The sequence below is a fragment of the Rhinichthys klamathensis genome, unplaced genomic scaffold (assembly GCF_029890125.1).
Source record: "Rhinichthys klamathensis goyatoka isolate OS25496 unplaced genomic scaffold, OSU_Roscu_1.1 h1tg000114l_1, whole genome shotgun sequence".
In the NCBI taxonomy this organism is placed as follows: domain Eukaryota; kingdom Metazoa; phylum Chordata; class Actinopteri; order Cypriniformes; family Leuciscidae; genus Rhinichthys; species Rhinichthys klamathensis.
In genome coordinates this window covers 1,140,955-1,168,528 of record NW_026606651.1, presented here as the reverse complement: position 1 = coordinate 1,168,528, position 27,574 = coordinate 1,140,955, and the positions used below count along the sequence as shown (strand labels likewise).

Genomic DNA, 27,574 nt, shown 5'->3' with positions numbered 1-27,574 from the left:
TGTGAAATTTCGGCAGGTGAATCCAGCTCACCGCTGACCATGATGCTAAAACACGACCAGCAGACTTTCTGCTATTAGGCTCTCAACAGGAAACTATCGAAGGATGAAAAGCAACTTTAATATATAAAAAAAACAAAGCTTATTATCATCAAGCTAAGAGAGCACACATCAAAACACGCTGTGAGACAGCAAAAGAAGTGTGATAAAGGAAACAGCACAGAGGAACTAGTGAACAACAGCAAAAACGGCTACAAATAAAGTGAGGAAAGTAAGGGAACACGCATACATGCATCCACACACACACTCACTCTGTCGTCATTCATACACACACATATAAAGCCAAAGGTACAGTGAACAAAAGTGCTTCAAGTCGGGGAAGTAGAGAAACTAACCCAGTAGAAATATGTATAAAACCTTAAATATGTTACTTTATGTACAAAACTGTGTGAGAGGGACAATGTATTGTCTGTAACTCTGTATCATCTTTCAAGTAAGATATATCTACAACTATTTTGTTTGCATTGTCTTTGACTGATTCAAAAGGTCACGTGACCTGACTGACCTTATCGGTGACGAGGGTTCGCCACTCGTTCTACTATTGCCCGCCGTCCCACCCGCCCATAAGCACGACAAAACCTCGATATTTATTCATATCATTCATTATATATAGTTATACTTGATAGAAATCTACATTGAATTCCCCTCTTTTAAGCTCCGCCCCCTCCCGCTCTAACCACCCCGCCCCCTTTTATATACTTTGCAGGATACAACCGCTGTTTCATAACATCTCTAGCTTTGACATAGAACTATGAAAAAATACTGGATTATATTATGCTTCGGTATAGACTTTCGAGTGGATAGAGATTCTGTGAGGTTCGTTTTCCAAGTTCGTGTCGTTTATTCGAGTTCGAGCTCCTGCTTCTAGTAGATGTGCTGGGTTCTCGGAGACGTCGGAGTCATGCGCCGCACAACAACAGGAGAGGGAGATTTCTTTTTTTAATCTTTTGAAGAGGCACAAGATTCATGCTGCTTAGAGGCAAAGACGTGGAGAAAAGCTACAAAAGGAACGCATGGGCTCGCATGCTCTCAGACAGTCCGGGTAAAGTGCAGAAGGTTCAAAAGTGAAAGCTCTGGATTGCATTTCTCTCTATTAGCAGCAAAAGAATCACGTAACGCCACTTTGAATGGTGTCTGATTGTTAAATTTGAGACCTGTTTGTGATGCGCGCATCAAATTGAACGAATTACGAGCGTAGCGAACAGGTCTGCCAGCCTGTGGAAGAAAGCGAAAGCAGCCGATTTTGTGTGTTTGAAACGAGAGGGAGATGATCAAGCCAGCAACCACCCAACCCTGCAAATCATTCAAAGCATCTCATACAATCATTCGATTATTATCAATGAAAAAAGGCCATTCAATGGACAGACTTTTGCCTCTAAACCCATGAACAAGGCCTCTGCAAAGTGCAAACAAAGTAACTGCATTCAAGTATGCCATAAACATAATGCGTAAAACACACAGAGCTAACATGGCGTGTGCATGTCCTAACATGTGGTTTAACACATAAATTACACATAGCAATGAACATACACATGATTGTAATATCAACAACAGTTTTGTAAAATCATTTGGCGTGACGGGGGATGAAAACGTAATGCAAACATTGTTCCGAGGAGGACACTAGTTTCAGTTTTCCCCAAATGTCCAGTGCATCCAAACGGCTGTAGCTTGTCGTGTGTTTTTCTCTCGCCTATAGCAAAAATGGAACCTGCCACAAATGCCAACTCAAAGACGCGTGTTTGTGTAATCTCACCAAAAGCACCAGAGGCAACTAAAGCTCCTGTAGGGGTCAGACGCTACTGTTGTACCAGAGTGTCCCGCGAATTGCACAGTGAAGTCATCCGAGGAAGAAAAAAAAAATAAAATGGTTAAAACGCAAGGGAGATCATAAATACAAACAATGCTATGCCACTGCAATGCTGAACGCCCACCCCATCCAAAATATACTGCTACATTGCCTCTAACGCATGTCAATCGCGTCGGTCGCTACCCCAACGTGAACGGAAAGACAATCAGAACGGGTCGGGCTCAGAGAAGGAGAAAAATGCTAACCAGTAACATCAGTCCACCAGGGAGGACTCCAGATTCCCGTCGAAAAGAAAGTATACACACTAGAGCGCACACCTCCCCGCTTATTCACAAAAAGAGCGGAGGATGTTAAAACGAAAAACACGAGACTGTCTTCTGGATACTGTTAACAGTTTACGAGGAGGGCCGAGCACACCGAAACCAGTTAATGGGGCGGAAACTGAGTCCAACAGGAAGGGAGAAGGTTCGGATCCCAAAGTGTTGACATGTACATCTCCGAAAAGGTCCCTAGAGAGTCTTTCAGTGACCGTAGATGTCCTTGATACGCTTTCCGTCACTCTGCCTTTGAGTTTTGTGATGACCCAGTCTAGATGTGTCATGGTTGACGTTGGCGTGCGTGTCTGTGCGTTTTATTTTCATTTGTGTACGTGTGCGTGTGGTGGTGTCACTCGGCAAAGTCCACAACAGAGCAGCCCAAAGGTCACTGAGCAGAGAGAGGAAGTAGGCCAAGGTCACTCCCAGCCATTATCTTTGATCATATGAGCAAGCTCGATGATGAATTTTCCTTCTTTGTATTTCTGACTGCTCTCAAATGCATGCTCCTGTAGACAGAGACAAAAACAGACAAATGTTACAACCCAAACACAAAAAAGAAATCTGAAAACACAAAGCAGTGTTGATTACTGAAATCAGAAAATATTTTTGTCCACTTTTTCATGCTCTTAACTCTGTCCCCACCACTGACGGAAATTTCCGGCAATCCATGTTTTTCACTGTTATACGGTAGGGGGCGCTATTACGCATCTTCTGAAAGAGTAAAGGATCTCGGGATCGAAAAACAAGCGAAGAAGCAGCAGCAGAAACAAGCGATGGAAGCATTGCTTATGCATACAGTATGTAAGCTAACATGATCAACAAACAGCATATAAATCAAAACTGCCAAGCGTTACTTAATGAAATGTTGAACCCATGAAGAGGTACAGGACTGTGCAAACTTCTACTCGGTCTATGCTTTGATTATCGTTCTGAATCTGTCAAACATATTTGTTGATATGTTGTATGTTTAGATATTTATACAACAAAATATTCCGGGGGCCGAGAAGAGTTAAAAGATTATAATCATCGAAATTGCGATTTAAAATGCTATTTTTAAAACAAATAAAGAATAAGCTCCAGGTTTACTGTGCTTGTTTGTTGGGCTACACAATGTGGCCAAAGAAAATCTCAATATGACTATAAAATAATAATAAATAGGGGGGAAATACAATGTTATAAACTTGTAGATTATGAGCCTTTTAGTGCTTTCTGTACTCCCCTATTACACAACGTAGCTTGCTGAAATGAGTCTTTCTAACCCCTTTAGGCTGTCTGAACCTCCTCTCACACCTGTCCATTACTCATCTGGACTGAAATCGGCCCACTAGAGCAGTGGTGTGTCATCGTGCCTCAGGATGATAACTCTACACTTGCAGCTTCAACTCGGTCGGCCTGAAATAAGAGCTGTTCCAGAGAGGTTCTCATCAGATGATGATGAAAAAGCTAAGAAAAACTGGTCTGTGATCAGTGTTCCAGAGTGAGCTTCAATCTGAAGGCTCAGTAATCAAACATGTGGAGACCTGAAGACTAACACGATTGAGTCATGATGTAAAATCCCTCTTAGCCAATCCTGAGACACGATTAGAGCTCCGGTTTAATCAGAAAGAGAAACGACTAAATAAAGCCTCAATACCCGCCATCTACAAAAAATGAGCTTTCTTTGTATCATAGGTGAAATGATTGATAGATTAGAAAAAAACTAAGTTAATAACAATATACCAATGCTTTCCAAAGCAGAGATACATACACCTTTGCCTTTTCTCACATTAACATCCAATTAGGGAAGTCATTTTGAATAGGTTGGAATATATTTGACAACTTGATTACATATTTTGCGTTTAAAGTAGCTCATTGATGATCCAAATGTACATTAATCAATATTAAACCATATTTCGCATTTAGTTACATACTGTTCAAAAGTTTGGGGTTGGTTCGATTTTTTACGTTTCTTAAAAATTGCATTTATTTGATTTAAAAAATACAGTAAAAACACTAATATTGTGAAATATTACTACTTAAGATTATTAATTTAAAATAGCGGTTTTCTATCTTAAAATGTATATTTTAAAATGTAATTTATTGTATAAATGTCTTTACTGTTTGACTAATGCAATGTGTCCTTGCTGAATAAAAGTATTATTTTCATGATATTTCAAACTATTTTAAATGCACATCACAGATCTGTTGAGTTATGAGATAGTGTCTGTTTAAGGATTTATCAACAAACGTTATTATGAAGTGTTATTGGTACTGATCTATTAAGTGTCTGCAGTTAAGAAAACACAACAGCGAGAACACTTACAGCATCAAAGTGGGCCGTAATTGAGCTGTGAATAAAGACATATATAGAGCTATATCTGTGCTGGACTGCAGCGAGAAGTCAATGCAAGGGCATGTTAATTCTGGTCACTGGAGCCCAGCTAAGTAACAGGATATCAGTAGACAAAAATAAAGAAACCCACACAGCTCAGATTAGCCAACTGCAGAACAAGCACTCTGACAAGCACATATCCGCAAAGTGCAACACCTTGAAACAAAAATCAGCTTGTATTGTGATGCAAGGAAAAGAAATGCAGGAGTTTAAAATAATAGTCTATAATTTGTGTGTAATGGAAGGAGAGTCAACTTACGTATTTCCAGCCCAGAGTGGTTTTACAATTTTCACAGTAGATGTCTGCCACAGCATGTAAACCTGTTAGGAGAACCCTCTCCTCCGCTGGACCACAACCGACGTTCACACTGAGGGAAAAGAGGTTAATCAGTGGTCAAAATGGTGATTCGTATGACTGAGCTGTTGTTTTCTGAAAGTCATTGTGGGTAACCTTTACTGGATGACCACTAAGTAGGTCAGAAGCTGTACTACAGCAGATGTGAAGAGACCAACGGCCATGCAGCATCAAAGTGAAACGAGACTTGGACACAGCTAGGATAACTTTTTGTTATAATAAATGTTTAAAATAACATTTTTTTTTAACATAAATCCACTGGCATTTAAAAAAAGACTATGCATGGGTGATTTTAGAAACCATACATACACAAACTGCAGCATTCAGTTAAATGCAAATGACATAAGAATAGATTTACAAATGATTTACACAGTTCTGCTTGTCTTTGATGGGGTTCAATGTTAGTAATGTTACAAATTTAGAAGCAAAAGATTATTTAAATTAGCGGGTGGGGATCAGATGCATAATGAGCTGGATTTGATGTTATAGTCAAAACTTCTTTAAATACATAATGAATACTAAACTACCATTCAAAAGTTTAGGGCTGGTAAGATTTGTTTAATGTTTTTGAAAGAATTATCTTGTGTTCACCAATGCTGCAAAAATATCATAATATTTTTGTGAAATATTATTACAATTTAAAATAACTTTTACTTTAACATTTTAATATGTCATTTATTCCTGTGATGCTGATTTGCTGCTCAGGAAAATTTCCTATGATTATTATCAATTTTGTGCTGAAACAGTTGTGCTGCTTAATATTTTTGTAGAGACTGTGATGCATTTTTTCTGCAAAAAAATGTATTCACTGATGAATAATAAGTTCAAAAGAACACCATTTAATAAAAATAGAAATGATTTGGAACATTATAAATGTCTTTACTGTCACTTTTGATCAATTTAATCCATCCTTGCTGAATAAAAGTATACATTTTTTGAAAAAAAAAAAAAAAATCTAAAAATTCTTACTGACCCCAAGCTTTTGAACAGTAGCGTATGATATATCTGTAAATATTGATACGTGCATAAACAAGCTTTTCCAGTGCATTTATAACACGAGTGACCTAATTTTGCAGCCAACTATATTTTATGCAATGCAATTCTCACATTCAATTTCATAACGTCTGTATTGGTAAATATTGTATTATTCAGTTCATTTCAGCATTCAGAATATTTCAAGGGACACCAAAGCTCTCTTAACAAAATAATCTATCTTGCGTTTACATTTTGAAGCCGAAACTTCCACATGTGATGACAGCGGTCTCTTTATTTTTGCAATGGCAGTGCTTAACACTTGTGCACCGCTGTTCAGTCTGTGAATTGCCTGAGGAATGTCACAGGTCACTAACACGAACAGTCAACCTCGACTTTATCATCGTAATATCTCACACACACCAGAGCGCTAGCTTAAACACACTGGTAGCACAATGCTTAAATATGATGAATCATCAACTCGCATCATTAGATAGCAGTGCTATGTTTAGGCCTACAGCTCTTGTAATATGCAAAACAGCTATAGCCATTCCTCTATGAGTCTCAGACAGAGATATAAGGGATAATGTGCAGTCAACCGGTCATTTTCGCAAAACAAACCCCTTCAGGGTGATACAAGACCCCTCTGCTTTGCACTCCGTCTGGGTTTATTTTGCAATAACATCCAGAAACATTCTCCCTTATATACACTACCGTTCAAAAGTTTGGGATCAGAATGATTTTTTAATGTTTTTGAAAGAAGTCTCTTATGCTCACCAAGGCTGCATCTATTTGATCAAAAATATAGTATAATATGAAATAGTTTGTATTTTATTACAATTTAAAATAACTTTTTGTATTTTAATATATTTTTACATTTTAATTTATTCCTGTGATGCAAAGCTGAATTTTCAGCATTATTACTCCAGTCTTTACAAGTGTCACATGATCCTCAGAAATCATTCTAATTTGCTGCTCAAGAAACATTTCCTGTTATTATCAATGTTAAAAATTGTCGTACTGTCTGCTTAATATTTTTTATTTAAAATAGAAATCCTTTGTGCCATTATAAATGTCGTTACTGTCACTTTTTATCATTTTTGATGCATCCTTGCTGAATAATAGTAATTTCTTAAAAAAAAAAAAAACATTTACTGACCCCAAACTTTTAAACAATAGTGTATCGTCTTAATTCACAACAAGAAAATGCTATAAATTGTTGATGTGAATGAGATAATTACTTACACTGAATTAAAGAGGTAGGCTCGTCCCTGGCTGCCTTGGAATGACTAGAGAGACAAAAAGAGAAATATAAATGTTATGTATGAATGATAATGTTCAGATCAGAGTTCTCGCACACTCACAGATGCATCGGACTCGCACATGGTTTTCCATGAAAGATTCACTAAGAGGCATTAAAAGAGTGCGTGTGGGCGTTATGGTGCTCTGTCTATGTTTGTTCATGTGTGTGTGTGTGTGTGTGTTCATGGAAAGTCTGTCTGAAATACACTGTGTTCTGACAGCCAAGTTCTTGTCACAGCAGGCCAACATGTGCATTTCATAAATGGTTCTTAGCATATGTGTGTGCAAGTATGAAACAGTGTTTCTCTTTAGAAAATGTGTGTGTATGTGGGTTTATGACACTCTACATAATAAGCTCCACACATTGAGCTGACTAGCAGACAGTAAAGGAACAGAGGTGCTTTTATTCCTCATCATATAAATGGAGATAAAGCTACACTGAATGGAGTCGCTTCTGTTGGGTTTTCATTCGGTGTTCAATGATATAGTTCACTTTCTTTTATTTTTTTTATTTGTGGAAACACAAAAAGGTGAAATTTACAAGAATGTCCCGGCCACTCTTTTTAAAATAATCAAATCTGTCAAGTCCAAAAAATGGCAAATAAATAAATGAAATGAAATGAAATAAATAATACAAATAAATTAATCAAAAACACATCATAAGTGATCCATAAGACTCGGATTCCTAAATTTCAGAACAAGGCCAAATTTAAACACTAATTCACAAAAACCTTGAAATCTGCTGTACTTCCTTGGCATGTTCATTATAATTTATGACAGAAGTAGTCATTTGTGAACAAATCTCTTTTAGTCAGATCTTTTCAAAGAATCGGTTCATTTAGTTTTTTGGTTCATTTGATTATTGCCACTTCCATAGACATAATTGATATTTTACACACTATAAATGTTTGCTACATATCTGTATGTAAATGTCAAAAACATGAAATAAACATTATCTGGTTGAAAACACTGAACAATTGTATTATATGACAAGCACCGAGTGTGTCTGTCTCTGGTTCAGCAGCCAATGTGTGAACGCAGATGTGAATTTAGCAGTTGATCAGTTCTAATGACGCCAGTGTGATTGTACGCTTCAAAGGGTTAATTATCAAAATTAAATATTTTTTTTTTGGTCTTTTGGAAGCTGCATTAAAATCCATTTGGGCTCAGAAATCTAAGGGGACACGTGCCTCAGTTTGAATGGGCATAACGTCTCTGAACTCACAAAATTAAATAGCGTACAAGTCACTACTTTTTGCTTGATATCTCCATTTCCAATCGGTGTAACTACGAGGAATGATCAGCATTCCACTAAAAATATCTTCTTTTGTCTTCCACAGAAAAAATAGAAAGTCTAGAAAAGTTGGAGCAACACGATTGTGAGTAAATGATGTCAGAACTTTCATTTTTGGTTGAACTAATCCCCTAAGTGTTATTAAAGCCGTCTGTGTCCTTCTTTCTTCTCTGTCAGTATCTCTGGCTCCTTAATCTCTTCTCTGGCCACTTTCTTCTCTTTACTGATGGTTTTGAAAGCATTAACCCTGTTTAGCATCTACCACACCCTAATAACACAGATAATAGAGTTTAGTCTAATGAGGGCAAGAATACTTCAGCCACGTACCCAAACAGCACTGCAAAAGCATCAATGAACAGCATACAAATAAAATGTGATTACTGTTCATATACTATAAAGTTTGGAACAACACAACTTACTTTAAATATTATTTGGTTTATTATTATAAGTGGTCGACCGTCCGTAGATTTTTCGCTGGCCGATATACAGTAAAGCCATTATCACACTATTTGATTTTAATTTGAAAATGCTAAGTTTAGAAAGGATTTTAACAACTTTACAAGACACTTCTTTTTAACATGTTCACATTCAGAATGAGCAACAGTTAAAGTGACACTTTCCTTAGCAAACACCACTAATAACGGCACTCAGTGATGGTGAGAATATAGTGAGGAGACTGTGAAAAAACAGTCAAGGGAACTTAGTCATAAAAAGTCGGTCTGTATATTCTAGCAGTAAGTCGTGTGCAAAGGTTAAGCAGACGTATTCATGGATGGAGCACTGAGCGCTCTGACAAACCAGCTAAAAATATGGATTACCAACAACAAGTGCGATGCTTTTCAGATTAGGAAAGCTTTTTTGGAAACCTAAAATAATGCACCACCAATGCATACATCCATGAATTTTCAAACTATCCACATATGTCCATCCACGAGTTTTCTACAAAAGCAGCGCATGCTTGTTGGTGTAGGTGGTTGGATTTAGGCCAGTGTGCTCCTGGTAACCAGCTGTCATCCTCGGTCGCAGGAGCTGGGGCATGGGCGAATCGGCTTTACTTTTCCACTGCCGGTGACCTGAGTATAGCTAGAAGCCTAATAAAGACCGTTAAAGCCCACAGCGGCTGTCTGTGCTCTTCTCAGAGGAGTGTCTAACCAGCTCAAGCTGAAGGCAAACGGGTAATTTTATAGGGACATTGACACAATGAAAGGCCCCCAACTGTGTCGTTTAACATTGTGGGACAAGTAAATCTGGCTGTTGTTACAATGGCAGTATGTGCACAATGCACATGGGAATGAGAGGAGGAGCAAAAGCTGTGCATTTAGGAGGAAGAGAATGCATTTCAAGCCAGATCGCTGAGATTTAATTACAGATCTGCCTCCATTATTATGTCATAATTACAAAAGCAGCACGCTACAGTCCTGGGAAACATTCAGTGCAAATAAGCAAAGAGATACATTAGCAACTGTTAACAGAAAGTGTATTATACAAGCTTCCGATTCAGAGTATGAAATGTTTAAGACTTATTCTTTTGTTCCAGAGCTTCTCTTAATAAGTCATTCGTTACAGTTACTTTTTTCCAAGTGACTCATTTCTTTAAGGTTTTTGACATGCCTTGAGGATATCTTGGTAAGTGTTGCTTGGTTTTGAACTACTGTAACCATAACAGCAGGCCACACAGAAGGGATCCCTGGGATTCGATAAATTTCTCTTTTAAAGCGATTAATGAACACTTTAATGTTTTTTTTCCCCATGACAAGGGCCAAGGCTATTTGGGTTAATCTGCAGATGCAATGAAGTGTAGATCAATTATTTTAAAATGGTGGTTTGGACCGTGGGGCCTAATGCATAAAAGCTGCATACAAAAAAGGGGCTTTTGCCACAGTTAATACAATTTCCTTCATCAGGATTTACAAAAAAAAAAAAAACGTTCAAAACTTTCTATCAAAGCTATGCATACTTGTACTGGTGTTTTCATTTTAGTGACTCCAGTGGTCAGTGAGCAAACTGCACAAACAGATACAAGAATTAACTTCAGCTGAATTCAACAGTCATTTTGAAGCCATTGTTTATCATTTTACAAATATCTTTGTCATAATTGACTTTCAGATGTCAAATTGTGATTGCCTTGGACCAAAGTAGGTGATACCTACATTTTAACTAGTAGTTACATTGACAATTCACATCAATTTAAAACAATCTCTTAGCAAAAACACACACTACCATTCAAAAGTTTTTTTTTTTTTTTAAAGATTTTATTTTATTAAAAATGCATTAAAATGATCCAAGGTGACAGAAAAGATCTTTTGTAACATTATTGTAAATTTCTTTAATTTCAAATAAATGTTGTCAAACTTGATCATATTAAGAAATGTTTCTTGAGCCCCAAATCAGCATATTAGAATGATTTCTGAAGGATCATGTGACACTGAAGACTGGAGGAATGATGCTGAAAATTCAGCTTTGATCACAGGAATAAATTACATTTTAAAACCTATTCACATAGAAAAGGGTTATTTTAAACTGTAATAATATTTCACAATTTTACTGTTTTTAATATATTTTTTTTATTAAAAAGAAAGCAGCCTTGGTGAGCATAAGAGACACTTCTCTCAAAAATCATGCCGATACCAAACTTTTGAATGGTAAGTGTATGAGAATGAAAAATTAAATGCATTCTGGCATATTTGCAGATAAAGCCAGTTGTGCATACTTAAACTATATACTTCAGTTTGCACTGAAACGACACACATACTTGAAAATCTCTGAACCACTGCACTCTAATCAATGGAGATTTGGAGCATGTGTAGTATCACTTTAAATACCAATTGGTAGATTTATGGCATCAATTTATTGATTCATGCTCACACCATAAACTTTGACCGGTATCATCCACACACTTTCAAGTCAGAATATTTGGTCCACGACCGAAGAACATCAAAAAACAAACATCTCTCAGGTCTTTATGCAAAATGTGTTTCCAACGCAGGCTGATTTTATTGTGAGGCTAAAACTTTCCACCTGGCTTGAAAACAAAACCACCCATTCTTTTACTGCCTTCATTTATCTATTGGCTGAAGATCTACTCAGCACTGACTGGCTGACTTTCTTCCCTCTCTCACTGGCCTTAAACTAAGGCTAACGTAACCTGAGATTACTGTTGTTAAAACAGAACAAGTGGGTCATTTACTGTTCTCATCAAAGGCACCTGGCTCAGAGACAAACTGCAGTCAATGCTGGGTTTGTTCTAATTCTTTTCAATCACTACCTGATTGTGGGAGCAGTTATGAGGCACATCTGATAGTAGGGGTTTGGTAATTCACTTTAACTACAGAGGAGGACAAATGGGGAGATTTACAGAAAAGGGATCAGAACCTGCAACCCATCAAACAACACTTCCAGATAAAGGCGCCAACATGGGCGGCATCCTAACCAAGATGGAACTTCATAAACCTACACAGACAGCGACTCCACACTTCACACAAAACAAGTATTCTTTATGGGGGAGTTGTATTGTTATCTAAGCATGTCTCTAATCGGACAATACTCTGATAAGCATAATAGTACATATATAGCACACCTAAATAGTACATTTTTAATAAGATAATAAAATAGTACTTTTAAGTATTAAAAGAAAAAACTTTTTTCTTGCTTCATCCATCATCTCGGTTTTACTTTTTCACTAAAATTGGCATAATGCATTCTGGGATTATAATTTGGCAGTAATGAGATTTGTTCATTTCTACCCCACTTTCTACATCGTATATCGCTTTAATTCACTAGTTCGCCTGCCCATTCAGCCTTAAAGGTTAATAGTAAACTAACTTTGCTTGCTGTCCTTGGAGGAAGCTCGAACCTGAGGCTCGGCTTGAGTTAAAACCCCCCTATGATGGAATTGTGCATAAGAGGATAGAGATAGTTTAGTGGAGAAGGGCTGCTGGAAGAATTTGTCAATGGGATGACGTGCTTATACAGTACGCTCGTAATGATGATTGACAGGACTGAATGTTTAGGCTCCTCCCGAACCTACTCTACATTTGGAACTTCATTACAAATAATAGAGCAATGCATTGTTTAGGTCAATTAATCTGACGATTTTTGACCAGTTTTCGAAAAATCTTTCTGCCTGGTGTTACTTACAAAATCAACCAATAGCCATGTAAATATTTGGTATGCATTTTCTATTTTCAAATATTATTAGTGAATTTGGGGCAAATAAATGTATAATATAAATGTAAATAAGTGTAAATAAATTCAGCAATAAATAAATATTCATATACATGTGTACACATACACATACGTATATATATATATATATATAAAATATACAGTATCTCACGAAAGTGAGTACACCCCTCACATTTCAGCAAACATTTTAGTATATCTTCTCAAGGGACAATACTATAGAAATGAAACTTATATATATATATAGAGTAGTCAATGTGCTGCTTGTATAGCAGTATAGATTTACTGTCCTCTGAAAATAACTCAACATACAGACATTATTGTCAAAATAGCTGGCAACAAAAGTGAGTACACCCTAAGTGATAATAGCTGTACGTCGTTTAACCATGCAAAGCCACATTCATCATTTTCATGTTTTTGTCTGCTTGACAGGACCATACAAGTTTGTGTATCTTTTATTAGAGGAGTTACAATTTGTGCTTTGAGTACAATTCTCTCATACTGACCACTGGATGTTCAACATGGCACCTCATGGCAAAGATCTCTCTAAGGATTTGAGAATTAGAATTGTTGCTCTCTACAAAGTTGACCTAGGCTATAAGAAGATTGGTAACACCCTGAAACTGAGTTACAACAGTACAGTACAGGCCAGGGTCAGGTAAGGTATGTTTTACACAAGGTAAAATAATAATGCTGCCATTGTTTTGAAGCATTATTCAGGAACATTATGCCTATGGTCATGGTACATTATAATTCTGCAAACTAGATTTTGGAGCAGAGAGATTAGGTATGCAAATCTTCCAAGAACTTCCAAAGACAATTTTTTTGGAGGCACCCAGTATAAGGACTTAGACAAGATTGCTTAAAGTATAAAGATCTTGATGTAGTGCTATACGACCCAATGTCCCATCTCCGGAGCAGATTGGGTGTCTGTCAGAAGGCAGAAGGGTGCTTGCCGATGACTTACTGCAGACAAAGCCTTAGCTTAGCCTTTCCACAACACTGTCCGCATTCCGCCAGTGAGGTTTGATGCCAATCCAATAGTTCAGCATGCAAGTCCTGCTTTTTATTGGCTAGCGCCATGCCTGCTAATCCTTTCTAATGTTGATCCAATTTTTGGCAGGTTTGTGACAGCATAATGCAAGATATCATGATAGCTCACCTCCTAGTTTATGAAAAAATGCATTAGTAGGACGCTATGCATCCTTTCAATGGGGAATTCACCACAATTAATATGTCAAGAATGATTGCATTAAATGAAAGATAACAACGAGAAGACTGAGAAAGATATCTGACATGGCAAGACTCACCAAGTCTGGTGGCCATGCTGGAAGAGTGAAAGTACGTCATAAACAAATTGGCCTGCTTTAACAGTTAAAACACAACATTTTCCACTTTTAAGTGCTAACAAAGGCCTCCATTCTGAAATAAAGTGGGTCATCTTTAACAAAGCCATATTTAGGCATCATCTAAATGTCAGGATATGTAAGGAACATCTGTTGAGCTTTTCATTGTGTAATGTCAATTCTTGCCCTTAAAATCTCCTCACAGATGACAGCGCAGAAACAATGTACCTTTCATAATATACGACCTGCCATTGAGCAGGTCCATTTGTTAATGAAATAAAGATGCGTGCCATGAAAAGAGCCCTTAGGTTTGGAGTAGCTACAGGATAAAGGTGCTGGACCCAGACTATCACCCTCAACGAAATGACATAATCAACTTAGAGGTAATTCTTGGCATTGAGGAGATGAGATAGAGAAAGGAGGTTGCAGGCGAATCCAGTGCAGTCATACAGTATAGCAAAACCTCTCTTCACCAGACCGACACAGAGCATGTGGTGTTTTTTCAAGTGCTAAGAGCATTAATACTTTTATTTGGACACACAAACAATCCTTGCCTGCTGGATAAAGGAAAAGAGACTTTCTAACAGATTCTGAGGGATGAACGCACTGGAGCTTGAGCTGAAGCCGATTGAAATGAATTTTGTTTTGCTTACTGTGAAATTCCATTATTTGTCCTGAAGTTTGCCCCTGGTCTACCTTCATGTCCAAAAAAAGATACTGGCATGGGCGCATAGAGAGTCAGTCAATTAATCTGCGTGTAAAGAGGGGATGGTATTAGGGACTGCTGCTCTCCACAGATCTTATTTTAGATTTTGTGTGTATTTATATACAGATTGCAATGCATCACCAACCATTACAAGCCATAACTGGGTGGTCATAGGATTCATACATTTCTACAGTACATTTTAGATATACCGTATGGAAATGTATTTCTTAATATCAAAAAAAGACTGATTTAATTGAATAAGTTTATATAGTCTGTTTGCACTGAGTGTTTCAAAGTGAAACCAGTGTTTTCCGTGTCTCTGAACAGCTCAGTTCAGAGTAAAATACTCCATCTCTACATGTGAGTTTAGCATGCATTTGGGAACGTAGCGGGCAAGAGTTATTTTCACATTTGCATATTTTCCAAATTTTTGTGGGCAGATGATTACAGCATTTCACGAGATTTGTAATGAGACACATTTGTAAACCCATTTTCATAGAAATGGTAGATTGGTAGAACTGCAGTTCCCGTCAAAATAAAAGCTCAAGGGTTTATCTCTTGCAAGTGAAGAAGTTAGGACAACAGTATTCTAATTTCCCTATAGCAGCATAATACAAAATTATATACTTATTAAATATTCATTTGCATTTGTTTTACAATATATAGGCTATTTCTTTTCTAAACCAGTATTATTATTATTATTATTATTATATTCTAATTGTTTGGCTTCCTATAACACCAGTGTGAATGTAATGTAGACCGAGACACTAAATCATGACTGAAAAGAGGGTTGATTCCCCTTTAAAGTTCAGTCAAAGTCAATGCACAGACTTTTTTCTTTGTTCAATTTGCAGACTGAACATGGGTTGGAGCTCTTAATTTTGAACTCTCAAAGTGCACCAGATTGATGAATTTAATTTAAAAATAAAAACTTTTTCTTACGAGGGGCCATGCCCCCGGGCCCCCAAGAAGGACAGAGATCCAGCCCCCATACTCTCACAAAATCCTCTGGGAAACACTGTATGTACATTAAGCCTTGACCTCTTTGTAATCTTAACACAATACAGGATTGCATGACTGCATATCCACATAATCTATGACCTTAAAACAACAACAACAACAACAACAACAGTCTCTAAATATGTAATGGAAATACAAGTTAACCAACATTCCATTCCTCGGGTCAAAATAATCAATAAAACGTTGCTGGATCACTTGGCAACTTATGAAAACTTGGAGGACACGTCAAACAGCTTCAGATTTCTGACCCATCAAGCAGCTATGTGACGTGGCTTCTTTTTGTTTGTAAAAATTTTAATTAGACCTTTTCTTTTCTTATAAAAATGAGAAAGCAAATCAAACTGTGGCTGGATTCATGAATTTTTTTAATTTTTTAAAGATAATGTTCCAAAAAGGAATTCCAGAAAACTTCTTAAGTTATCAGATATTTTCTTAAAGGGATATTTCACCCAAAAAATTTTATTCTGTCATCATTTACTCACCCTCATGTTGTTCCAGAGCTGTATGAATTTCTTTCTTCTGCTGAACACAAAAGATGTTTAGAAGAATATAGGTAACCAAACAGTAGATGGGCCCCATTGACTTCCATAGTATGGAAAGATAAAAATACTATGGAAGTCAATGGGTCTCATCAACTGTTTGCTTATCGACATTCTCCAAAATATCTCCTTTTATGTTCAGCAGAAGAAAGAATTCTTCATACAGGTTTGGAACAACTTGAGGGTGAGTAAATGACAGACTTTTCATTTTTGGTTGAACTATCCCGGCTTTAGGAATAATTGTAATCTTAAGAATCTAATTTTCAAATCCCTTTAGCCTGGAAAACAAGAAATCAAACAGGTTAACCAAACCACCTGTTCCCAGATCGTGTCTAAACTACAAGAGGGTCCGACTGATCCTGACAGGTGCTGTGCATACTGGGAAGTGGATCATCTCCTGCAGTAGCGTTAACAGCTTAGCCATCTGGGAGAGTGGCACGTGCCTCCTGTGTGAACATATCCTGCTAAATCCACCAAACAAGATGCAAAGTGTCTGCTGTGTGGTATCGCAGTATACCATACACAAAACGGAACGTCAGCTAGGCTGATAAACCTATTATGGGGGCTGTCAGGAGACACAAAAACAGCCTAACCACAGCAGAGACGTGACTTACAGCATGCTGCAAGGTAACAGAAAAATCAAATCTAGTTTATTACGCACACATATGTATATGTGAGCTGTCATTTTCCCGCACTAAGTTTATATTATTTTCAAATTAAGTAAAATTACTAGGTAAATATTTTTTTTTAAATCTTTTATCCAAAGCGACTTACATGGCATTTAAGGTATGCATTTTCAATTCAATGCGTTCTCTAGGAATCAATCCCATGTCCTTGGTGTTCCTAACGCCATGCTCAACTTGTATGAACTAACTAAGTATTTTGGTATCAATATTTTTACGTGAGGACCGTTCTTCTCAACTCGTGTTTCTTGAAATCCCGTGGTTACTCCAAAAGCTACAATACTTTGAAAGAACTTGAGCTATGATCACAGTGCTGAATAATGTAGTTAATTTAGTAGCATTGCTACTTTTAGTTAGTTACTCCCCAACACTGCCTGTAAGTCCATTAGAGTCGCCACTGACCTTTGAGATGAGCTCATCGTGATTGGCGAGATGTGCCCGGCAGTGGATGCAGCTGTAGGTTCGGTGACAGTTGGGCAGGTAGGCCTGGAAAGTCTTTGACTTTGTCATTTTGACCATCTCACAGTCGTGGTTCTCTTCACTGGGTTCTTCTGGGCTGGCACTAGACGAGTTGCAGCTTTGCTGAACTTGCTGACAGAAGAAACACTGGAAGATGCAAGCAAAAGCCGTCGTTGTTGTGGAGTGGGTGTGTGGCACGCTCCACACAGACACCACAGGAGAAAATACGACCTGGAAATAGAAGGCAAGAAAAGGAGGGTGGAGAAAGTCATTATTAATTGGCTTCTACCAAGCTATAAAAAGATAGGGTAATCTTAAACTGACCTTTAGGACCCAAAAATCCTCATGATTTTCATCATTTACTCAACTCATGTCATTCCAAAACCCTATGACTGTCTTTCTGCTGTGGAACACAAAATGAGAAATTGCACTGGTTACTTTTCCATGCAATTACGATGAATGGGAACCAGAGCAAAAGCACCACAGAAGTAGTTGTAAGCTTCACAAAAACATTCTATTGAGTCGGCTCTCAAGTGATCCAGTTCACAAAATCAATCTTTCAAGAATTCCCTTCATTTAGACTAACTCAATGATCCGTTGAAGTTAACAACATTTAACTAAAAGGGTGGATGAATAACTATTTAAAATTATGGTCTGTATGACTTCTGATGACTTTAAATATAGTTCACGAGTTATATTGTCCACATTTATGATACTCTCGCATCCTATTTGAAGCTTAAAATTGCATGGAAAGAGTAACCATTAAATGATGACAAAGTTTTCCATTTTTGGGTTGAACTTACATTTACATTTAGGCATTTACCAGATACTTTTATTTAGTTATTACTTACATGGCATTTTCAATTCAATGCGTTCCCTAGGAATCAATCCCATGTCCTTGGTGTTCCTAAAGCCATGCTCAACTTGTATGAACTAACTATTTATTTTAAGCATGAATAATTTGTCATAGAATTGCAAAAAAATGCAAATGAGCAGCTCAAATCAGATAATAGCAAAAAAAAAACAATTTCCTCTTCACCCTTGACAGCTTAAGCCTGATCAACCTGTGAGACTGATGAAGTGTGAATAATAAAGATTTTCCCTCCAGCGAACACCACATATTTAACATTCACTTTTAGACAAGTTGTTTAAGCATGTCAAAAATGGCAGCTAGTTGCCCTGTGCAACAAGAGGACCAAGCTCAGCTCTATTGCCACTGTGGGAAACACATCATCTGTAACACAATAACAAATCATCTTGATTTACCAGACCAGACGGCCCCCTTTTTACAAAGCCAAAATAACACTAAAGCAGTGAATTAATTGTGGAAGTTTATTTATACATCAATGATTTCAGCCACAGCACTTCCTTTGATTATCATGCAAAACCTTTGTACATGAACATGGCTATCAAAGTACCATATTGCCATGTGATGCCACTGTTTCATGGAACTTTTCTGCAGGGGAGGAGAAATAATAAGGAATAATAATAATTAAAGGCATTTCACACTTAAAGAGATCGTTCACCCAAAAATGAAAATTCTGTCATCATTTACTCACCCTCAAGTTGTTCCAAACCTGTATGAATTTCTTTCTTCTGTTGAACACAAAAGATATTCTGAAAAATGTCAGTAACCAAACAGTTGATGGACCACATTGACTTCCCTAGAATTTTTTTCCACATACTATTGAGGACAATGAGGCTCATCAACTGTTTGGTTACTCATATTCTTTAAAATATTTTTATTTTGTGTTTAGCAGAAGAAAGAAATGCATACAGGTTTGGAACAACTTGAGGGTGAGTAAATGATGACAGAATTTTCATTTTTGGGTGAACTATCCCTTTAAGGCACTGGCCGATTTTAATATGTGTTTTTTCTAAAACACCATCTTTTTTTGACATTCATCATTCCATAGTTCCCATGCTGTTCACACAGACAATCAGAAAATAACAGGAAACTCAGTATAATGCGCTAATGAGGGGGCAACAACACTGTATGCAAAAGAAAACAGTCACTTCCGCAATAGCACAGGAAGCTCCAACCATGCCGACCAACAAAGCGCGCGAGCTCTGGCGCCGATGGGTTGCCAGATCTCGCTAAAACATGCAACACACTCTGATTTACCTAACCAAAATAAGTCTGAAAAAGCAACCCCATGCTGGTTTTGTTTTGCATAAAACATACATTATCAATGCAAAATTCAATTTTGACGCATAATTTTGACGCTAAAATGACTTTTCGAGAACCATATAATTTTCCTTAATCATTTAAATGTTTCACATATTACATTTACAACTGACCCCAAAATAAATCTCACTCGTCGTGCACACAGAGAATCTGAGGAAAGCAGAAACGGATGGAGAGGAACTGTTCAATAATTACATAATACACTGGGATTCGAACAGCAAGTGGGAATATTTGACAACTGCAGCTGCTATTAGTGGTCGATCATACGTCATTGTGATGATATCAATCTCAAATATGCAACTGTATTATGTTAACAAGCCCTCAAAACGGCGCATAATTATAAGCGACTTTACGTAAACAAAACACAAAGTCGCTTACAATAAGCGGAGTTGGCAACACTGTCGCGCGTGCACAAAGACAACAAGACCTCGCGCAGCGCTCGATGTGGCACGCGTCTCGGTGGAAATAAGAACTTTACCTGTAAACATTATATCCAGATATTCAATATCTACTAAATGATTGTTTTGTTTTTTCATCTTACAAATCTATTAATCACATAAATATGCACGAAAAGAATCTCGAGATTATTCCCTATATTTAATGTAATTAGCACGAATTATAATGTAGCCTAAAGACAAAAATAAGCACTAACGTTTGCGCAAATTACACGTCAAGCGTGCTTTTACAAAGACAAGTTAATTGGAAAGAACACACACATCTGTAACATTGTAAAATGTGCGAAAAAATATGATTATAACTGTTCAGTTATAATATGTTTATAACTGCTCACCCTGTAAAAGCGCTGAAGTTTTGAAATAAAACCAGAGGACGGTCGATCCGCAGGAAGATCAACAGCAGACAAACAAAGGAGACTCATGAGCGCGTGTTAACCTGACAGGATAAGGCTAATCATGAGTATGATGGCTTAAGAAAAACAATAACAGCTATAACAAATCTAACTATGTAAAAGCTCGAATAGTCACGTTAAGCTACTAATCACTTATAAATCTAAGCAAGTTACTTGTTCAGTGCAACTTATTCCGCATACGCATCTATTTGTCTCTTTTGTTTTACTTCCATGCAAAGGGACAAACAACAAAGCAAGATTCCCATAAAAGCAATTCAGTGCGCCAACAATAGGCAACCAGTTACAAAAGGTGCAAATTGATTGTTGTCAGCGGGATCTTTAGAGCCAACAACAAAGAAACCCTGAGACCAACGTGGATACAAAACAAAGGCTCATGCGTTGACAAAACCAGGAAGCGCAGTGACAGAGACCAAATTTGAGTCTCGATATCTGCAAACACTAATGCCAACGATAAATTATCATTCTTTATGCAAACCAAATACGACATTTGTGTTTTTGTACCGTACAATTAACTTACAAATCGCGTGCATGCATCTAACTCCACATTTTTTTCAAAGGCAGACGAGAGATTTAGACAAGGAAAGGTTTTGAGCTTGTGTACATTTACTAATAAGCGTTCTAAAACAATAATCTTGTTTTCACACATCAAATATAAAAGTATATTAGTTTGACATGAGCAGAAACTCGTCAACTTACCACTTGAACTGGATCTCAACGCGAAGTTTGGCATAGATTGTCTAAAGGGAAGCTGATATTTTTTTCCACTCAACGTATGATTTGTGATATTTATTCATTTATTTTTGGTTCTGGTTGTCTTGTCTCGGTGCAGGTTCCGTCTGAGATCTCAAACGGAGACTATCTGACAGTTTTGTGTGTCGGTTAGGCTGTACATTTCTCTAGTCTTTGTTGCACTCTTTGTGTTTGTGTGATAGACTTGCTGCTTTGTGAGTGGGCGGGGCGTCGCATTACTGGCGTGTAAAGCAGCCAATAGTGGGGCTGCGAGGGCGTGGCCATCAGTGAATCGAAAATAACCCCGGATGTGTAAATAAATACAATGCAAGTCAACGATTTTAAATAGGTTAAGATGATGACTTCATCGTATCCATGTTTTGCATTATCCCCAGGCAGCTCTCAAAATGGAGAGCTGTATGCCCCAATGAAGAACAATTCAAAGAGGTGTAATGGATTTAAATGTTTAGATTTTAAAAATTGAATTAAGTTAATTGCTTGAATAGCTCTTAGAATAGTCTGTAGTTTGAGCCCTATAATGTCACTGATTCCTTTTTATTATGATACACCCATACACACAAAGTCCACATGTAAAACATGCAATTCATGTCAACGTATCAAGACAAGAGTCATCATAGCGCAATGTTGCTTAATTAATGGTTTGGGACTTGTGTAAGGGTGGGACTCACAGCCTGACGGCATTAAAGAAATGGCCCCATATCTTTATGCGTCAGAGAGCATCTGCTACGCCTTATAAATAATAAGTGAAGAGTCTGCCTAAAAATAAATGATGGTCACAAAAAACCAACCCAGTATTTTAGTAACTGTGCACAACTATAACGGCAGATGCAATGCATAAGGTAAAACTTATCCTTACTATATTGACATGCATGTCATTGTCATTATATTCACTGACAGTGCGTTGTTCAAAGATAAATAACCCATTACCTATTGACACAGGCAGACAGGCGCAGTGTTCCGACGATGATCAGTACTCATCAATAGTTTCAAAAGCGAACAGAAAGGCGTGAATTCGTGCAATATTATCAAGTCTTCGGGTAAATAAGGAAGCCTGTCGCGTCGCCACCACTGTCCTGATGATGTCATATGTTTTCATTCTGCGTCCCATTTTATAACTCCGCGCCATAGTAACCCACAGTAAAGCTTTTCACACTGACTCAAGGCAATTATTATCCAGCTCACCAAATAAATAAAAATAAAAATACAGAATGTTACGCTTGACAGCGTCGTGTTTTAACTTGCTGCCTGCTGTGGGGAAATAAAAACACAGCACTCCAATGTGACCTTCGCTGAGGCACTTATGGAGTCCTCTTAAAGCAACTCACACATTCGGGTGTTTGCACTGGAAAATATCATCGAATTTAAAAAGAAAACATGCCAAATGTTGCACGACGCAGAATGCGATACCTTTTAGGAGGTGGACGTGGATCAGTTGTTCTCCCCACTGCAGGGTTTCTCATTCAGGAGCACTGCTGTGGTGTCCGCATGTGTCACGACGGTGCAAGATGCTGCTGCTGTTGTTGTTGTTGTTTAGAGTCTTCTGTTCATATTTCTTTCGCTCCGACACTCTTCTCTGCGGATTTTTTTGTTGTTGAATGAGACTGTGATGCGATCACGTACGAGGCGGAGGTCGCTATTAGTGTGCGCTCCACGCTCACTAACATTTACATCGATCTGTCCCGTCTTCATTCACAAATATTTTGCAAGCTAAACAAGCACGCGACCCTTTTTTAAAATGAATAAAAAAAATAACAATCATAGTTTGGGAAAGCTCCATTTGAATTTTAAAGAATGTAAATATTGCAGTTGCAATTTTAAAGAATGCCACAAATGTTGCCAATAGTTTTTTCACAGCTGTATGTAGGGTAATTATCCCATTTTAATTGAAAATGATCACACTAATTCAAAAAGAATCAGTTTAAGCATGTTGTGGTTCACTTAAATTTAAATATCAGCTATACTGCAAAAAAGAGAAAAGAAAATCTATAATAAATTGCATAAATAGGCCTAATAAAAATAATTACTTTGTTAAGCTCACTAATATTTATTTCGCATCTTGATAGTTTCTGATTTATTTCTGAATAAACTTAAAGAGTAGGCCTAATACTGTTACTGCTAGGGAGAATTTGAGGTAACAGCAAGTACATTTATGTGTGTCGGAAATAATAAGACACATTTATAATAAGCGTAATTTATTTAAGATAATTTTTGATGTCACCACTGAATGTTCTCAATAAATTTCTGTATTTCTTTCTTTAATAATTTCTGTATTTGTACACTTACTGACTCGCTGGGTAGAATTCATTGTGAACCTTAAAAGACACCTCGTCATTTTGGTTAATTTGCGTTTGCTTAATTTGAACGTTTCCCTCGAAAATATTTGAGAATACATGTTAATCATGACGGCATTCTCTTCCGCAGATATGATAACCAATCAGGTTGAGAATTATTTGTGTAAACCAATCAGCTGCCGAGACAGATGGCTCACAGAGCCAATCGCCGCAGGCTCCGCGCTCCAGACAAACACAGAGCCCGCGCTCACAGCATTTCGCTTGTTTTCGATAATGCGCGTTCACTGCAGAGACACGTGCACGGCAGCGCGCTCCAGTCCTTAAAGCCATAACACGTGGTTCAGGTAAACAGTGCAAAGGCCCGGATGTTGGTGCTATATTATCGTTTAAATTTAACAGCAAGATCATAATGGAAATATTTTGTAACGATAATAATGATGTAGCCCTAGTGATTATTATTAGTATTATTAATAAATACAACTGTTTGGCGAAATGGAAGTTGAGAACTGTCTCGAATAGGAATATGATAAACGATACATAAAATAAGCAAACGGTTCTCTCACCTAATCTAACTCACATTCTCCATCAGCAGTTGTTGTTTAGAAACTACGGTCAATAATACGTATAACTACGTAGAATGAAAACAAGTCTTTATTATTAATATAGTTAAACTCTGTCGCCATCTAATGTACCAACACTGCAATTGCTCCAAACGCTACAGGCATTTCCATTATGATCAGAAAAATATTTTGCTAAACTGCAAACGTATGACAGTTATAATAATAATAATATAATAATAATTATTAATATATAGTACTATTTTAGCTTGCATTACTTGAAGATTACTTGCATTACTTGAAGTAATTGCATTACTTGAAGAACTGATTAAGGACAACTAGACAGACATTTCTGTTCAAGCAGGGACCTTTTTAATAGTAGCTTTTAGACTATTTAGACTATTAAAAAAAACCTAAAAAATAAAGATCCCATTGTAAGGGACACATACACATAAAATACACAGGAAGCTATAGTATGTTCATGTATATAAAAATAATATAAAGATATTATGTATAATCATTTGCATCATTTGCATAACGTGACAACATGCCCCACTGTTTTACAAAATACTTTTTTTTTTAATGAATTGTGACAACACAGAATGCACTGCTGTTTTACAGGAGGCATTTTCAATGAACAGCATATTTTTTCCTGTCTGAAATCTTCAATACGTTTTATTGTAGTCAAGACAGATCAGATTTGTGAAATGAACCCCATTTTAAAAGTAAAATGTGACAACTAGCCCCAGTCTCCCATATTTGTCATTGCCTAAGGATCCAAGCATGTATGATGAATTACTATGTAATAATGCATGTCACATTCTCACAGGAAAGCCTTTATCCTGCAGTGTGCTTGTCATCAAGAGCAGCCACAAGCACTGTTAGCTGAGGGTTAACGCAGAGACTCGTTTATTTTTATCGAATGTCTAAATAGTTTTCATCAAGCTGCCACTGGTTGTCATGGATGGCAGGCTCTCACAGGAGCCAAATCAGCCGCTCATGCTTGTTTTATTACATCACTGCACTTTACCTTTTCTTATTCACTCAACCAAGAGTGCAAAGAGGAGCACTTCTGTTGCCGTGACAACCAAGACAACACAAAGGAATCAGAGTATTACGTCGCTGCACTACAGACAACACGAACAATACCGGTACATCTTAACTCAGATAGACTTGTTTGTTCTGTTTAATTTAGTTCACCCAAAAATGAACATTCTGTCAGTAATAATTACTCATCCTCATGTTGTTCCAACCTTTCGTTCATCTTCGGAACACAAATTATCCCTCTACTGCACACCATTAAGGCGGGACTATATGGGGAGGCTGCAGACCTGGAGCCGGCAGATATACGCCCCTGGCAGTTTTACGCCCCGGCAGTTTTAGGACCCTGTTGTTCCTGATGCGTCCAGTAGAGGGATATACTGCGAAATAACATAAAATCGACGCTTACACATTAATAACCCGTCCATAGACTTGACAATTTTGTGTTTTTTGTTAATTTAAATATAAACGTTACAGTGTAGATCTCCACGGATTAAATTTTCTGAAGATATTTAGTTGGGCTTCACTCTCTTCACTCAACCTACAGAAGACTATTTGTTTTTGTGAATTGAAAAATTAAAAATACACATAGTTGGATCAACTATGTGTTATGACAGGTGATGCTATGACCTACTGCAGTTATAGGCCAATTCACCGTAGGTTTTTATATACAGGAGACTGAGTGAAATATGTTTTTGTGAATTTATATAAAGTCACATTTAGATATTAACTATATTTAGCCCATTAGACATGCAGTACCGTGTAATAATATGGATCCTCGAAGAAATATCTGCTGTACTATTCTATTGGTCATCATACAGCTACAAAACAGTGTCCTACACAGCATTTTATGAGGACAAACACAATTTATCCCTTTTCTAAAATTCCATGGGCCATTTAGAAGATATAGACAATATTGTTGTTCACAAAAAAATATTTATTAACACCATTTATGAATTATGATGACTCCCCTATGGTTTGCCACTCTTCTTTAACTGTTTTTTTTTTCTTTAACTGCTCCTGCTCACTGATGAAAGGTTAAAAAATGAAACATTAAAAAAGTTCAAAATTTACATCCATGGTGAATTTGACCTTGTCCCTGTGTGTGTGTGTGTGTGTGTGTGTGTGTGTGTGTGTGTGTGTGTGTGTGTGTGTGTGTGTGTGTGTTTCCTTAAGTAGCTAAAGCAAACACACCTTTATGAGATCCAAGTTAAAGAGAAAGGTAAAGACAGAGTTTGATAGAACCCACATTAAGTGCACAACATACCCTACATTTGAGTCCAGATCAGTAAGCTATTTTAAGAAAAAATGTATATTAAGATATAAATGAGATAATTAGATCATCTCATTTATAAGAAACAACTCAAACCAGAATCTACATTCAAACCATATATGGAAAGTTTTTAATGTGTTTTAACGTATTTGAGTGAGTGTGCAGTTTAACTCTTTACTTAGAGAGAGAGAGAGATTTACATACCTATTATAAATGTGTCTTTTGTGTGTTCACACCATAGACTGTAAAAAAAATTAACATATTTCCATTATCTACTGTAATATTGCTCTATAAACCACGTGGAGTATGTTTTAATGCAAGGAGTAAACAGAGTCTTACCAGAAGAGGCCAAGCTAAAGACAGGCAACAAAAGAAAATTAAAATTAAAATTAATTTTAAATTGAGTAGAGAAGATAGGGGAAGCTAAACCTACACGTGGTTAGCTAAGTTTAAGCCAGATAGAACAGAAACCTGTCAAAATACATTATAGACCCATCCATTGATATATAAATGAATTGATATCTACCTACCCTAGCTCTATCGAGCTAATCGTTTATAAATAATAAATGTTGCATCATTGCTAAAAAACAATAACTTTAGCAGATTATTTAACATACAAATGACAGAATCTATTTTTGTCAGATTTTAATTCTAACGATGTTAAACTTGATTATACGATATTATTACTTTGTCTTCTGGGCAAGTTTCATCTTCATAAAGACAGAACCATTCAAAGTAATCCTGATTCTAGAATATTCTCCTCTGTCCTCTTATATAAAGTTCATTTTTTTCTTCCTTTAAGAAAATGTCAGAACCTTTAAACTCAAAGGTTTATAAAACAAATAATATCATTGAGTCTGTTGTAAAGAACCTTACATGTTTTTATATTGACAAAATGTAATATTGCATTGATTTGTGTACCCTAATTCAATCTCTTTTGATGTCCGTTTACCCCCCTTGTTTTTTTGTTAAACAGATAATTTAATCCGTGCAGATCTACACTATAACGTTTATATTTAAATTAACAAAAAACACAAAATTGTCAAGTCTATGGACGGGTTATTAAGCGTCGATTTAATGATGTTATTTCGCAGTATATCCCTCTACTGGACGCATCAGGAACAACAGGGTCGTAAAACTGCCGGGGCGTAAAACTGACAGGGGCGTATATCTGCCGGCTCCAGGTCTGCAGCCGG

General features: G+C 37.0%; 1 protein-coding gene across 4 annotated transcripts; it reads right to left on the bottom strand.

The window, feature by feature from the left end:
* Nucleotides 1–987: 987 nt before the first annotated feature.
* On the bottom strand, nucleotides 988–22,520 carry ypel1 (yippee-like 1). 4 transcript variants are annotated; one of them, XM_056254727.1, is made up of 6 exons: nucleotides 22,144–22,520; nucleotides 17,735–17,813; nucleotides 17,354–17,641; nucleotides 7,125–7,168; nucleotides 4,812–4,920; nucleotides 988–2,687 (listed from the first exon to the last, which is right to left on the bottom strand). In XM_056254727.1, exons 3-6 carry the CDS (start codon nucleotides 17,468–17,470, stop codon nucleotides 2,598–2,600), a joined length of 360 nt encoding a protein of 119 aa, XP_056110702.1. In that variant the 5' UTR covers nucleotides 17,471–17,641; nucleotides 17,735–17,813; nucleotides 22,144–22,520; the 3' UTR covers nucleotides 988–2,597. The 4 variants fall into 4 exon arrangements, with proteins under 4 accessions (XP_056110702.1, XP_056110700.1, XP_056110701.1 ...); XM_056254725.1 differs by lacking the exon at nucleotides 22,144–22,520 and adding an exon at nucleotides 21,163–21,402; XM_056254726.1 differs by lacking the exon at nucleotides 17,735–17,813.
* Nucleotides 22,521–27,574: the final 5,054 nt, after the last annotated feature.

Bases quoted from the DNA above. Each gene is read 5' to 3' on its own strand.
- ypel1 (XM_056254727.1), bottom strand. From the start codon at position 17,470: ATGGTCAAAATGACAAAGTCAAAGACTTTCCAGGCCTACCTGCCCAAC. The intron at 4,921-7,124 runs GTAAGTAATTAT...CTTTTCCCTCAG, and splicing joins GCCTACCTCTTTAATTCAGT to TGTGAACGTCGGTTGTGGTC. The intron at 2,688-4,811 runs GTAAGTTGACTC...CTCTGTCTACAG, and splicing joins CCACTCTGGGCTGGAAATAC to GAGCATGCATTTGAGAGCAG.